The sequence below is a fragment of the Ochotona princeps genome, chromosome 10, assembly GCF_030435755.1.
Source record: "Ochotona princeps isolate mOchPri1 chromosome 10, mOchPri1.hap1, whole genome shotgun sequence".
NCBI lineage: Eukaryota > Metazoa > Chordata > Mammalia > Lagomorpha > Ochotonidae > Ochotona > Ochotona princeps.
The window spans coordinates 73,539,350-73,554,752 of record NC_080841.1 but is presented as its reverse complement, the minus strand read 5'-3'; the positions used below and the strand labels follow the sequence as shown (position 1 = coordinate 73,554,752).

The 15,403-nt window shown below is 45.8% G+C and overlaps 1 protein-coding gene across 13 annotated transcripts in view; it reads right to left on the bottom strand.

The window, feature by feature from the left end:
• Positions 1-15,403, bottom strand: part of PARD3 (par-3 family cell polarity regulator) — a 475,858-nt gene that overhangs the window by 169,117 nt on the left and 291,338 nt on the right. For 6 of the 13 annotated variants that reach the window (XM_058669628.1, XM_058669633.1, XM_058669637.1 and 3 more), the window contains 3 exons: positions 14,576-14,727; positions 13,467-13,511; positions 8,058-8,285 (listed from right to left, as the gene is read on the bottom strand). In XM_058669628.1, coding sequence (XP_058525611.1) covers positions 8,058-8,285; positions 13,467-13,511; positions 14,576-14,727 — 425 coding nt within the window. The remainder of the gene's footprint in view (positions 1-8,057; positions 8,286-13,466; positions 13,512-14,575; positions 14,728-15,403) is intronic. The other 7 variants (XM_058669632.1, XM_058669634.1, XM_058669636.1 and 4 more) reach the window with 3 other exon arrangements.

Here is a 15,403-nt window from a genome sequence, read left to right as displayed (position 1 = left end):
TAGACAGATCCTATACCTGCTCATGAACGCAACCCAGCTCCAAGGCTGGGGGTGGGAGGGAGGATGCTATGTAAAATCATACCGGCCGCTGAGTGCCACACGCAGGTGACATGTTGATCCACAGCAGTCACATTGAATGGACACGTCCCAGGCTCATCCCAGGCTGTCAGACATGAGAAGGAAAGCAGAAAGTCTCTAAACTTCCCAAATGCCCTGTGGGTGAGCACCGTCACGGAGAGGAGGAACCAGGAGATGTTGGGTCCCTAGCGAGACCACTACACTACGGAATAATAAACCTCAATGATGTCCAATTCCAGTCAGCACTCAATGATGAAAGATGATGTACTGGGGCTGGCACAATGGCTCAGCACGCTAATCCCCTGTGACACTGGCATCCCATATGGGCACTGGTTCACATCCCAGCTTTCTCACTTCCCATCTAACTCTCTGCTTTTGGCCTGGGAAAAGAGCGGAGGTTGGCCTAAGTCCTAGGGAACCTGTACACATGTGGAAGACGAAGAAAAAGTCTCCTGGCTCCTGGTTTCGGATCGGCTCAGCTCTGGCCACTGCAGCCACTTGAGGAGTGAATCAGTGGATAAAAGACATTCTTTATCTCTCCTTCACTTTCTGAAAATCTCCCAGTCAAGTAAAAGTAAATAAATCTTTTAAAAAGATGAAAGAGGTTGTATTTCCTCAGGGTGTGAGTTGGTTTAAGTCGGATTTTTATTAAGTGCCACTGAAAGCATCCTAACAGGCACATTGTACAAATCATGCCGCAAACCAGTTATGGCATATCTAAGATGTGATTCATCATGAAATACAGGGAAATACAAAACCAAAACAATAACATAAAGCCACTTCTTATTGATCAGTCAACAAGTACTCTCCTGAGGGCAAGGCCTAAAGAAACAATGTTAACTATTTGCTGAGTGAATGAATGTAGGGCTAGGTGGACAAGGAGTCTGTGGCTCCTCCCTGCTCGGGAAAAAAAAAATCACCTACAAACAGGAACAGTGTACTCTGGTAAACAAAGGCCTGAATGTAACAATTCAGTTAAAATGAGACATTAATAATAATAAAGAATTTCCCTAGATTTAGCACATCCATGGACCAGTACCATTCTCTACTAAGCAGTGTTAAGTTAAAAACAATTCAATAAAAATTCATGAGAACTGGACTCCTAGGCACTGCCAGGTCCTAGGCAGAAACTGAACATGCTGGGGACATAGATATTATTTTTGTTTCTCTGGAAAAGAAAGAAAGATGTAGGAAATGAACAGCTAGCGATCCAGATGGAGGCCGACAGCAGGATCTGCTGTCCTGGACTCTGACTTATAACATTGAGTTCTCAGCAATGGAAAAAACAGTCTTCTCTGAACAGCACAAAGATAACTCCTCTTCACACCCTCACAAAGCTGGTGTGAAGCGTGAAGCCTTTAGAATAGGCGCGGGGTCTTGGAAGTGCTGGAAGAAGAACCACGAAGGTCAGGCTGGTAGGCCAGGGCGAGGGAGGTCTGTGGGAGTCCACCCAGTGATCATACAACTGGTGGATGTCAAAGAGATGACCCCAGCCCCTAACACACATGACCCCAAAGACACTGTACCCTAGAAACAGGTGTCATTTTGGGAAACCTCAGTGTGTGAGGATGAGAAGAAAGCGGTACGTCACCACTGCACAGAGTAGGGATACATCACAAAGTGCCCTTCTTCCAGCCTGCTATGTGCTAAGCTTCTCCCTGGGGAGCAGGCAGGACTCCCACATAGCTGTCCCTGCCACCCGTGCCTGAGACAATACTGCAGTGTTCAGCAGATTTTACTGCCCTAGCACCCCAGGAAGGTCCACACACAGGCTGCTTCCCGTCCACAGGACAATGCCCAGCAGGAGGGCACGCTGCTCCCTTCCTCACAGCTGACCACGTGGAACCCAATGGCCAGGCTGACAACTCCCAGGCTGAACCTGCCACCAGAACATCTATCTGAAAGCACCAGTGGGGTTTCCTGTCAGCTCCATGTCTCAGCAACACACAAAGGAGTATTCCCTTCATCACAGCAGGAGTCCACTGCCCAGAAGAAAGCAAAGCAGCCTAAGAACATGCAGATAGGAGCATCCATGGCACGCGACGCTCTCGCTGGCTACCCTCTTTTGTTCTCTTTAAGAAGCTGCAGTGACTGTACCTCCAAAGCCAGTGCCCTCAACAACCATGAACTGTAACCCATCTTGAGGGGAACTACGAGCAACCCATGAACTTTGGGGGAAAAAAATACTTTCTACACTGTCCCAGAAGCTTCCTCTACAATTGCGTGACAGTGAGGGAGTGGGGAGTGGTTAGAGAGTCAAGGGAAACTAGATTGTTCAGAAAAAGTTGCTTGAACAAGGAAGACATGGCCTCAGGTGTATTCACAGAAGAACACAAGAAACTGACTTATAAAATGTGCACCCTATGGGCAAGCGTGATGCACAAACGAGGACTGTAGTATGGGAGACCCGGATGGAGCTCTGGGCTCTTGGCTTCACCTGGTCCTGGAGGATGTGGGCATTTCAGAAGAGAACAAGCAGGCTGGAAGACCTGAATGTCTCTCTGCCTCTCCCTTGCTGTTACTTTCTGCCTTTCAAATAATCAAACTGATAGAATAGGAAGGAGGGGAGGCAGAAGAAGAGCGGGAGGGGCTTGAGAGGACTGTGAGCAGAGATTTCACAGTTTACTGAGCCAGGCTGAAGCAAGCAAAGCACTCAGGAGACCTCATAGTAACTTCGGATATTAAACAATGAGGGCCTGCACTAGCTTGGAAAGATGTGGTACAATGAATATTTCCAGAGGGAAAATGAAGAAAGCCTGGCAGCAGAGCAGTGACACAGTGAGAGATGACCCTACGTTTTTAAGTGCCCAGCAGCACAAACTGAGAAAAAGCACATCAACATCCATCATACATCTTTCCAGGTGAGATGATGAGTGGACCAAGACGCTGTGTCACCAGGCCCTGAGACGACTTGCCCTGCCTTCACCATGGCTGTTGGCACACCCAAGTGGTACGCAGCCACCGCGAACCACCTCCTTTGGCTAGAAAATTTATGGTGGCCCAGATAGATGTGAGGCACATCAGGCCTAACAAGTCGACTGGCAGTGAACCACACACACACACTGTTGACCACTCTGACCTTAAGGAAGCTCTCATCAACCACTTCTGGTGCAGTAGCACTGGAACCACAGTGGTGAATGAGGGCAGGCACTACTGGCTAAAATCACTCCTCAACACACACACACACACACACACACACACACACACACCCTCTCTGCAATCAAGAACTCCCTGAAAATCAACCACAGTGGGATATCAATGTATACAGCTGGCATAAAAAGACATGATAATGTGTTCTTTTCCCAGCCTGGTTGAACAAGACTTCATAGATGAACTTCCAACTCTCCACTGCAATGGATTAGTCAAACTGGATTGATTGTAATTGCCAAGGGCTTAGACTTCCACACCTACATCCAGATTCCTTTAGAGCAGGCTTACTGTGTTTTAACAGGACTGGGTCATGGTAAAAATGTTATGCTTTGCATAACATTTTGCACAAATGGAAGACAAGGAGAAAGGAATGCTGAAAAGATACTAAGAAGCCCAAAAGCAAAACTCACTGGAAACAGAGTGGTTTGTCGAATCACACAAATTGACTTTCTTCAAATCTCCCACCAGAAACCTAAATCACTCACAGGAATGTCAATAACGGATCGCAGATAACAAGAACGCTCTAGGAGAACAGACAAGTTACTCACAGGCAGTGTCCGCCCGTCTGCCAGCATCAAGCTTCTCACATCTAAGACTCCTTACTTGATAAATCCTTAGATCAAGAAGAGGAATTCAGCAAAGCAGCGTCTCATTTCCCTAACCTCCCTACAAAGCCTCCACTGACTCGATCACAGGGCTCATGCTCAGTGGTAACTTCCGAGGACAGAAAATGGGACCGCATGTTGGCTACAAGTTGAACAAAGCACCATCGTGGCACACGCAGCCCTGGTGCCAAGCAGACGCGGGCCGGTTGCCGGGATGCAGGGGCCGCTCGCTGTGCGCCAGGCTGGGTGCGTAATTTGCACGGCAGAGGGAGCAGATTGCAGATGCCCTGACCTGTCAAACGCAGGTAGGGCCTTGGAGATAATGGGTCCCAGCAAACAAAGCTCTATCCTGATCCAGACACTCTCGCGCCACACGGAGTGCCAGATGGATGAAAGGAAAGACAAAAATGCAGGCCCCTGTCAGCCCCACAGGAAGAGCCCGCATCCATGGAAGATGACAGATAGCAGATCCCACGTGGCACCCGCCCAAGCCGTCAGGCCCCTGTCTTGTGCCCGTGCCAGGAAGTCACCACAGCAGAGGGGAGACCAATCTGTTCAGAGCCAGGAAACAGAATCACTTGGGAACGGCTGCACCCGCTGGTAAGCCCAGTCACACAGACCTGCGTCCAGGTGCCCCATCCACAAATGGGAAACTGTGTGCTGAGCGCAGTGGACAAGAGCTGGAGTGCCTCAGGAAGCCACCACGTACCCTACTGGTGTTTGCCAACAATGGCCCCTATGTTTCTCAACACTAAAAGGGCACATCGCAGCCTCATAGATGTCCTGTGTCACAAAGACAGGTGGCTCAAACAACAGCCCATTCTACAGAGCTGTTTCCACTTGGGACACAGCATCTGAGTGTCCACCAGAGGCTGAGACTGCACAAATGGGGTACCATGAAGGACCTGAACAGTCAAGTCCTGAATCACTGAAAGACAACAAGGGTACAGCTGGGCACAGCTGGGCACACAGGAGCAGGCAAGCCTAGTTATCACCCCATCCTCACCAGCAGAGGTGGAAAAAGGTTCCTGTAGCTGGTCACATGGAACGGCCAGAGCTTAATGGCCATCAACCGTGCCCTGCCCTTGTCAGACAGTTTTGTCTTTAGAAGGAAAACACGTTTGCAGAGGCAGGGAGGTCCACAGTTTGCAAAACGAGCCGGATAGCACAGCAGGAGGAGCCAAAGGTTGGCACATTCAATGACTGTGTGCGTCATGCCACGCTGGGCTCCTCACTCTAGAGCGCACGCAGCCGGGCCTTAATCAAGCCTTGCAGGACAAAACAGCCTCAGAACTGAGAATGGGACAAAAATCACAGGTTTCTAACTCCAGATGGGGCCTGAGAAACTTCTAAAAAGGTCAGAACTTCCAACCCTTTTTCTTCCTTGTGCAAACGACTTCTCCTTTATCTACCTACTTACCTACGTATTTTTGACAAGCCAACAAAGGAAAGAAATTTTTCTCCATCAGAGCTTCTTCCCCAAATTCCCAAAATGGCCAGCGCTGTGCTAGAACAAAATTCTGAGCGCCAGGGACTCAAGGACTCGGAGCCATTACCTGTCATCTCCCAGGTGTGCACTGGCAGAGGGCAGGAGCCAGAACACAGAGCCTGGAATCCAACCAGGCACTCCAACACAGGACAACAAGCATTGTAAACACCTCAGGCGAGGGGCACACCCCACCAACTACCCTAAAAGACCAAAAGCACAAAATGACTCAGAAAATATCTGCTTAGGCAGAAGAGTCATGAAAAGACGGTGAGGGGTGAAGTTGGCGGTCCCACCCTCCCCAAAACCTCACAGGAGCCTACAGTCACCTGAGATACACTGTCTATTTGCTACTGGAGTTGAAGTGATGTGACCCAAATCATGAAGTGGCTTATTTGCATATAGGATGCCAGTTTTCAGAATTCATTTTCAATCTTCATACTTTCTTACTGTTTTGGTAAGGAGAGAGAAACAGAAAGCTACCTTCCATCTGCTTGTTCAATCTACAAATGGCTGCAATAGCCAGAGCTGGGCAAGCAGAAACAAGAGCCTCAAAATGGGTCTCTGACATGAGTGGAAGGATCCCACAACCCAGTTCCTTTAAGGATTAGGAAAAGGCTGGGTCAGCTGGGTGTTCATTACATGAGAAATCTAAGCCATGAGGAACCGCTGAGCGGTAAGGGACTGTGGATACTGGCTTAGCCAGAGCAAGAAAGCGGTTTGTGAAGATCATACATTGCAGATGCTTAAAAACATACACATACCCACACATGTATCAAGGGGCCAAGGCAGTGTATTTTCATGAAAGACGCATCTAGGACAGACATTGGGCATTTGTAAGAGTCAAACAATGATGATGGGGAAAGCAAGAAGAGATGGGCATGGTGGGATTGCTCACAGGATGCAGGCTCATGGAGCCCAGCCTGGGTAGTACAGGCAGATAACGTGACCAGTAAGAACTGGCTGCACGTGTCCGAGAGCCCTGGGTTCAGGCAGAAAACGAAGAGCAGAGGCGGAGGAAAGACAGTCATTTTCTCCCCGAGTTCTGCTCCACATGCTATGTCACCCACCAGGGCAACATCCGATCCTCCGACCCCAGGCATGCAGGCAAAAACCCTATCATTTTGCATTGTCTCCAGGTCTCCCTTACGTTTCTAATCCATGTGAATTATCTCTGGTCTCTGAGGCCATATGCGACACCTGCCTGCCCTATTGGGAAGACGCCATTCGGCTCCTGGCTCCATTTCTGATTTTAGATTCCCGTTCAGGCACAACTCAGGGATGCTGATTCAAGGACCTGGAGGACCTGGGTGGAATCCGGGGCTGTTGGCTTCATCCTGAGCCAACCCCGGCTGCGGCAGACATTAGGGGACTGGACAACAGATGGGAGATCACCGACTGTGTTCTCTGACTCGCTTTCAAATGCAATGAAACAATAGACTTTTGTTTTTGCTTTTAAAGAATATTACTTTTGCTCCTGGCTTTTCCTTTGGGATACAGTACCTCCAATCTGCAGTTAAATGTATGGTTAGAAAGCAACAGCCTCAGTTACCAGTTGTAAGCATCGAGCGATCAGCAAGCGGTACGGGGACTCCTGGGATTTCTAAGTCCTTTCTCATCTATGGAATCACATCAGCAGAGCTTTCCCATAATTTTTAAATAGAATGGTTATTTTTGTTACCACAAATGTTGGATATAAAAGATAACTTTCTGAAGTGCACATTTATAAATATTGCTTTTCCCTCCTCAACATACCATGAGAAACATACCGCTCATCCCTATTAACCTCTGACTTGCAATAATCTTGGCTTAAAATACTTGGCTACTTGGAAACACAGAAACGCAAACGGAAATATATATTGCTACTTCCATTCAAGGAAAGCAATACTAAATCCTAAGCATAGAAGGAGAATGTATTTTTTAAGATCACTGCTTTTTTTTAAAGCTCATTTATTTATTATTATTTACTCAAAAGGAGAGTGAAAGACAGAGAGTTTTTTTTTTTTTAACCTATTGGTTCACTCCCTGAATGCCAGCAACGAAGGGCTGGGCCAGGCCAAAGCCAGGAACCCCATCTGTGTGTTCCCAAGCCGGTGCCATGGACCCAGCTACTTCAGCCATCACCTGCTGCCTCCCAAATTGTGCCCCAGCAGGAAGCAGGCTCAGAAGCAGAGGCAAAGCTCTCAGAATGGACACGGGCCCCCCAAGTGATAGCCCAACTCACCTCTACAGATCATTATACACACTCCTGGAGACATCTCTACAACATCCATGTGCAAACACTTTGGTCTCAGGACAATTTTATACCTCCTTCACGTGGATAAAGACTCCCCAAGTATTTACTCTGAACACAGATCAAATCTACCAATATACACTGAATTAAAGCTGAAAATATTAAAAAAAAAAAAAAAAAAGCAACTACTTTACAAAAAAACTAATTTCAAGGAAAGAAAAATCATACTAAAAATAACCAGATTTACTGAAAACGATTAAGGAGTTTCCCAAACTTGAAGGCTGGCAGCAAACACAGATGCGCAAACAGCCCAAGGCATATCACAGGACACATGGCCCCAGACAAGCACACTTCCTAATTGAGAGAGAACAAGACGACACAGTATCTTCCTTTCCCTACATCAGTGATCCTGCTGGGAGTAGGGGTTCCGTGGAGCATGCTTTTAGAGTGGCTACAGTCCAGCGGCTGTGGTCACCATTCTTTTGTCCAGCCCTACCACACTTACAGGTCTCCATGCCTTCATCATCGTCATCCACCGAGGGTTTGTCATAGGACTTGTCGATGGCTGCACGGAAGCTCTCGTTGCAGCCCCTCCCTCGGATGATGCGGGGCCGGGGGCGGTGGAAAGGGATGTCTCCGTTAAGGGTGACCTCGGCCACGGCCGTCTGCAGGCTCTCCAGGGAGCTGGACTTCTTCAGGCCCAGTGAGGGTCCCACATCTCGACTGGGGGAACCTGGAAGGGCGGGAAAGGAGGGACAGGGACAGAACGTCAGTCAGTGGGCAACAGCCGTGAGATCCACACACCCCAGCGTCTATGTATAGGGAGAACTTCAGGGACCAACTCGATTCGCTCAGTTATTAACTCTAGAAGCTAATGCATACATCAAGTCATCTAAGAGGCTGAGCACCCCAGCGTCCAGAGGAGTATCAAACTCAGAGGTATTTTTCCAAGTTTGCTAAAACCATGTTAGACTCCAAGGGCTGAACACCCATAATGCAAGACTCTAAAATCCTCCAGGCTTCAAAAAACACAGGGAACTTCTGTGCATGCAAGCACTCAAAAAGCTTCAGATTTCAGGAACGCCCAGCACTCAGAAGACAGTGCCTCAACCTGAAGTGACAACACTCTAACTTCTCCCAGACGTTTTATCCTTTTGTCTAATTCCAACATCAGGGAGCGCTGTCTTCATGAGTTACTCATGTCTGTCTTAAGAGGCAATTTCCATCAAGCTTTTTTTGCTCCATGTCACATGAATAACCTAAAAGGGTCCAAAGCACATCTACAAAGGGGGAACGATGAGGCAGCTCAGACACCCAGACAAAATCATTCTGAGGCAACTGAAAACGACCTGCACCAGCAGCACCACAAGCCCCTCCTCTCTCAGGGCACTGCTGTCCCCCAGCCCTCACCAAGGTGAGGGAGCGCCAGGGGCTATGTCACCAAGACAAGGAGGGGGCCCCCAGACCCCAGGCTTCATTCTCAACTATCCCACACCAAGAAGAGAAACCAGATCAGATCTATGTTCTCACAGCTGCAGGCCTGGAAAGAAAGCCTTTGTGTAGGACAGGAGGGAGACAGAAGGAAGAAGGCATGGTGATAGCGCAGAGATCGAAGTGCAGATCCAGAACACTGGAGAAGCTAAGAGAAGCCTGGGATAGTAACAGCAACAGAAGCAAACTTTGAAGGCGATCAGAGCTGACTGCTATAACCCGATATGGCATCCTCATCCCTCAGAGCCCAAGCAGGTACTCAGGGAGGCTAATGCGGCCTCCCCAGGACGCGATCACCAGCCCGGCACCACCACCTGGGCAACCCGGATACTGACACGGGGTCTTCCCTGACACATTAGAAAAGACAGATGAAAACGCTGAACAGTGGGGGCGACTAAAGAGTTTATCTCAACATGGGGTCATCAGCCCATATGTTGATCAATAATTAAGGAGTCGCCTTGTCATGTTATTAGTTGGAAGACAAATAGGTGTGACATGAGTTTTCTGTAGCTCAGAGTATTATTAAATTAAAAAAATTAAATTAAATCATGAAGAGTCAAAACAAGACTGATCTTAGCATTCACTGACATTACAACTTGCATGTAATTTTCAAGATGGGGCAGCAGTTTTAATAAGAGCAGGTAAGATAAAACCGTAGCCTAACAGGGTGCTCAACCAGTCTTGGCTCGGTGCCCCAGCTAGAGTGCTTGGGTTCAAGTCTCAGGACCCTCCTGACTTCAGCTTGCTGCCAATGCAGACAGTAGGAGGTAGGCAGTGGTGGCTCAATCAGCTGGGTCCTTGCCACTCCTACAGTCACTTGGTTGGAGTTATTTGCAGAATGAACCATCAGAGGGAAATCTCCACCCAACATCCCTCTAAAATGAATATGTTAAAATTTTATTAGAAAGAAGGGCAGATCTACGAATCTACTAAAGAAATAATATTTTATGAATGATTTGCACTGGGAAGACAAAGACGATACAGCTAGTTGTCTCCGTAAGCATTTGTGTAGATTTCATTTTACAGATAGGAAAGTACACATGAAATATTACTTTCAAGGAAATAAATCAAATTATTTTTCCTTTTCATAGCACTATGACACTTGATAAGCTCACTTTTCAAGTGCTTCATAAAACTCAGGAAAAGGGAATTTGTTCTAAAGCAGTAAATAAAAAAATAAGAAATCAAACGAACTACAAAAAGATCATCTATAGGCAGTGATTTTCACCTTATACCTTCTAGAGTTAGCACTAAGAACAGATCCCAGACAAACGATGCTACGGATTTTTAAAGTTTACCAGATGTATTTTGTTTGCCTAATCAGGCATGAGGCAAATAACTGGTGCTTTCCTGGGTCCATAAAGGACACGTGAACTGGAGTGCATGTGTACACACACACACACACACACACACCCCTTATCTCTCACAAAGATTTCCCAGTCCCACTGAATAGGATCACAAAGGTCAATTTTTAGGCTGTTCTTTGCAAAGTCATCTGAGGTTTATGAACACTTCAATGGTTAATTTCAGAAATGCTGTGAGTGTTCATTAAAACTGGACGCTCCTCAGCACAGACAGAGGCAAATCTGAGAAGCAAAGCAACAATAAAAGTGTAATCAACAAGGCAAGAACAACGACATGAAACACAGCGTTGAGCTCTCTAGGCTTTGCTCTGGATCCATGACATCAGGCCAATAGGCAATGGTGGTGGGTACTGGGCTTTACCAGAAGTTCATCAGCCACCCTCCATGTGTTACCGTCTTCACAACAAGTTGCACAAAACGTGGGCATCTGTCCGCTGTGGAGCTACAACAAGGATCAGGACTTGGGCGAGGTCTGAAAGCATGTACAGCCACATTCCTTCATTCCCATATTTCCATGCAGGGGGCCGCAACAGAGACCCCATAGCCTGTAGCTGCCTGATCAACAACACAGGTATCACACAAAGAAGTGATGTTATCTGCCAGAGAAACATGAACAAAGGCAGAGAGAGAGAGAAGGAGACACCTCCATCTGATGGTTCATTCCCTGAACACCTCCTAAAGCTAGGGCTGGGTCAGACAAAAACCAAGAACTAGAAATTTAATTCAGGTTTGCCATGGGCGGAGGGGCAGGAGCCCATGTATGTTAGCCATCACCTGCTGCCCCCCACCCCAGGGTACTTTAGCAGGAGGCTGGAATCTGAAGCAGAGTCAGAGAACAGGATACTAGGCTCTATAAAACTGAATGTGGGTGTTTCCCAAATGGCAAGCACCAGCAAAGCCTTGACTGACGGGTGAGAGTTTCCATGTAAGGCTACCAATGCCTAATGCAATAAATCCAGTTTTTTCTTGCAATGAAAATTTAAAAATTATCTCTATAAACTAGGAGCAAAGATTACAGAATTTAGTCATACAAAAAATAAATCACTGTAGTTCTTCAGTTTGCACATGCGATTTCCAATCATGTACTTCATGCAAATCCTGCAGGACATTTTGATGTTTGTATCTGTTTCTATCCCATGGATTAAGCCATTAGAAAAACCAGTTCTTTCATATGGCTGCTCTCAGAGGAAAGCAAATGTCCACCCTCCCCCCAAAAACCTCACAATACAAGATCTCGGAAGCTGGAATAAAAGGTGAAATCATAATCCCACTATTTTCTTTGGATTTGGTTTTTTGCTTCTACCACAAACCATCCCTCTTGGCAGATGGGAGGGAAGCTGCAAAGGCAGGCAGGCAGGGAGCAGGGCAGGATAGTGGGCCAAGAGAACTGAGGATGTTTTTTAACTGGGGACTCCACTGTACTGAGAAGTGCTCATAGCCATAGAGATGATCTGGGCTAAAATGCATGTTACACGCCCCGGAACCCTGAACTACAAAGTCACAGCGATTCTGAAAATGGAATGAAGAAATGAAAACATATAGAAACCTATTCAGTGTTTCATATGGAATGGGGAGGGATCAATTTAGATATTCACCTCACATCCATTTCAACGCAGCAGGACCCAAAGCATGTTAGTGTCTATGCTCTCTATTTTTTGGTTCCAATTTAATTTGGGAGAAACGATGACTCACGGTACACAAATAAAAGACTCTTCAACATTTTCAAGAAGAAAAACCAAGGGGACAATTTGATTAGATCTTTGTGATAACAGTTACAGAATACTTTTAGTATTACAATCCAGGTACCACTGTTCATTTCACAAGAATCACAAGAACTCATTCTTTTCAGATCTGAAAGCAGATATGAGTTGGGCTAAATCAAGTATCTTCTTCTTTTTTACCTACATGGCCTCATACACAAAGTTATGCACGTTAACCCAAACAACTTGGTTTGTGTAAATACTAACTTGGGTAAGGAGTGCCAATAACGCCACCAGAAATTAGTACTTTATACATCGGAACTACCAAACAATGTTGCTCTTCAGTCCTTCGTTAGAAATTCAATGAATTTTAGATTTGATAAGAAAAATAACAACATGGTAAAAGCTGAGGCCACAGTTAATTGTGTTACAACACAGTTAATCTTACGATTCACCGCCCGTTAGTCTGATCATCTATCTTGGACTCTGCAGAAGATGATCCCTCCAACCAAGTCCACGATAATCACCACTTCTGGCCGCGTGATGCTCATTTTTCACGCAGGCTAAACCTGATTACGACCGCAGGTTTAAAAGGTGACTGCAAGCTCATTAGGAGCAAGCAGCGTGAGGGCCTTTGCTGGGACCGAGCATAATTAAAACACTACCCCAAAAGACAACCATAAATCATAAAGGCTCAACGGCATACAGCCGCGCTTTCCTATGGTGAAAGACTTTCCAAGGATGAGGTTTGGACAACAACATGCAGAGAATACCGCCACAGAAAACCTGATTCCACATGGATAAGAGTAGAAACAGCTTAGGGACAGAGGGTGGACATGGAGTCACGGGCATTCTGCAGTCTGTTCCTGTGTCCAGTTAATGACCCTCCATTCCTGTATCTGGGACTAATGGTGGCACTAGGGTACTGTGAGGGATGCGATGGACGAATGCCTCTAGCCCACTGTTGCTGCTCAGGTCAAAATCACCACTCAGAGCATCATACTGTGGAGTTCAACCCAGATGCTATCTAGATGACTTAAGAGATCACGCTTCCAGGGTTTCAATTCTTGGTGTAACTGTCATGAAACATTCCTACACAAATACAATGAAGGAAACCTAGGCTGCTGTCAGTGTTCTGAAAACCACCGAATCCCACTTCCACACATAGCTATATACAGCACAGATACAGTACTCCTCCTGGGAGATTCATCCCCACCCCCACCCCCTTCTAGAAAACATCCTGGCAGGACTGGGACTGAAGTATTTATGCTTACATACACTATGATTGGCAGCCCTGTGACTGTGATAAGCTCCTTGGGCCACGGTTTCTATGGCAACAGCCTAACTGTCCGTTCTTACCTGATGGCTGGTCATCCACTGTATTGAGTTTAGTCTCGTCAGCTACTGTTAAAAGGTAAATGTAGAATGGTTAGCCCGGTTAGTCCCCGGCGTCCAGCATGCTGCAACCATTCCCAGATTGGGTCAGTCACGTGACAACTCTCAGGTAACATTTCATGCAGATAATGACAAAACGTCAAGCCAACATTCCTCATCAACATCAGGGGGCAGGAAAAGCAGTGTCTCCATGCATAGGCAGTCATTTCCTCCCAGACACGTGTGTTATTTCCAGGTTAGCATGTTGGAATTAGCCAAGGCAAGGCATTGCCTGATTTTTTTCTTTATGCATATGGTAAATTAATTAATGCTTTTTAGTCTTGAAATATGAACAGCCACCAGAGAGAGGCATAAGGCACAGTTGATCAACAAGGGCTCTTGAAAATTAGCGATTTACAGATAGAATCATTTTAGTTTCTTTGGAATGTTCAGTGGATTCAGATATAATGATAGGCCACCTGATGGGCGACTGAACACCCATGGGCCTTTGCTGCTTGTCTTCCGCCAAATACTTTTGACAGAAAATATTCTGTCCAATTATTACTGTGATTGAGTGCATAATTATCAAAGCAATAGGGATTTTTTTTTTCGTTTTTACTATCAAGTAAATCTTAAAGAATAGCAATGAAAGGAAGAGTATCATATGGTAACCAAATTCCAGACATGGATTGAGATAATGGTTTCTCTCCAATACTTTTTTTTTCAAAATATCCCGCAACCAACCACATACAATTTCTACAAAATTGATTTTTTCAGTTGAAGTGTTAAAAACATGTTTTTAAACTAGAAATACGTGAACACAGCATAATATACACATGTGTTTGTTTCATTTCTCACAAGAAAACATATATATTAACATATTGCGTGTTAACATACTGCATATGTAAACACGCCACTTAGGAGTAGTATGGTTATCTTAAACTCAGAGGAAAACTAATTTTCGCCAAATTGCCATATTTCACATTTATTTTCTCTGTTGCTCAGAGTAAACAGACATGTGTTGGGAACCGCAATTTTATCCTTGAAAACATCTAAACCTAATTTAGATAAAGATGCATGGAGATTGTACTCACTACCTAAATCCATGCTTTTTGATTTTCGTGTTTTAACGAAATCCAATTGACTGGCATCTGAAAATTGCTTTGTGCGTTTTTCAGACATACTCTGACGTCCAAATCCTTCTCGTTGAAAAGCCAGCACTGGATCAACATCTGGACTCAGAGAGCTGGTGCAAAAGACAAAGAGAAACACAACAACATTAACTGAGAACGGAACATGGCCATCGACAGTGCCCACTCACACCTTTGTCCTGTGCACACGCGAGCGTGTGGGCTCACACGTGCTCCTGAAGGCCACATCACCAACAGTGGCTCCCCATGTCACGTTTCTCTCCTCCACTCCCCTCTCTTGAATTCTTGAGTATATTTCACAAGACATCCTCAATTCTACATGACTAATAAGAAAGGAGCCTGACATTTTTCTAGACATTGGATCAACAGCAGATGTAGAAAAATACTAGGTAAAATGTGATAGGCTTGACACATTAGGTACATGTATGAGGGACAAACAAGTTACCAAAAAAAACCAAATGCAAGTTTGAAAAGGGAGGTGTTCTAAGCCTTTTGTAATTCCATTATCTCAGGTTTCCGAAAAAGGAAATAAAAAAAAAAAATCACACACAAAAACAGCATAAGGCTGAAGTTTCTCTACAATGTCTGTCTACTTCAGGAAGAAATCATTTTACCAAAGCTCACTCTCATGATGCAGCTGCTGGTTTTGACCTGGGAATCCAAGGCCAAGCAATGCCCCCCAAACCACTCCCTAACTCCCCTGACTCAGAAAACAAGAGAGCAGAAGAAGAGACAGAAGCTTGGGATGCAAGATAAGAAGGAGCCAGGGGG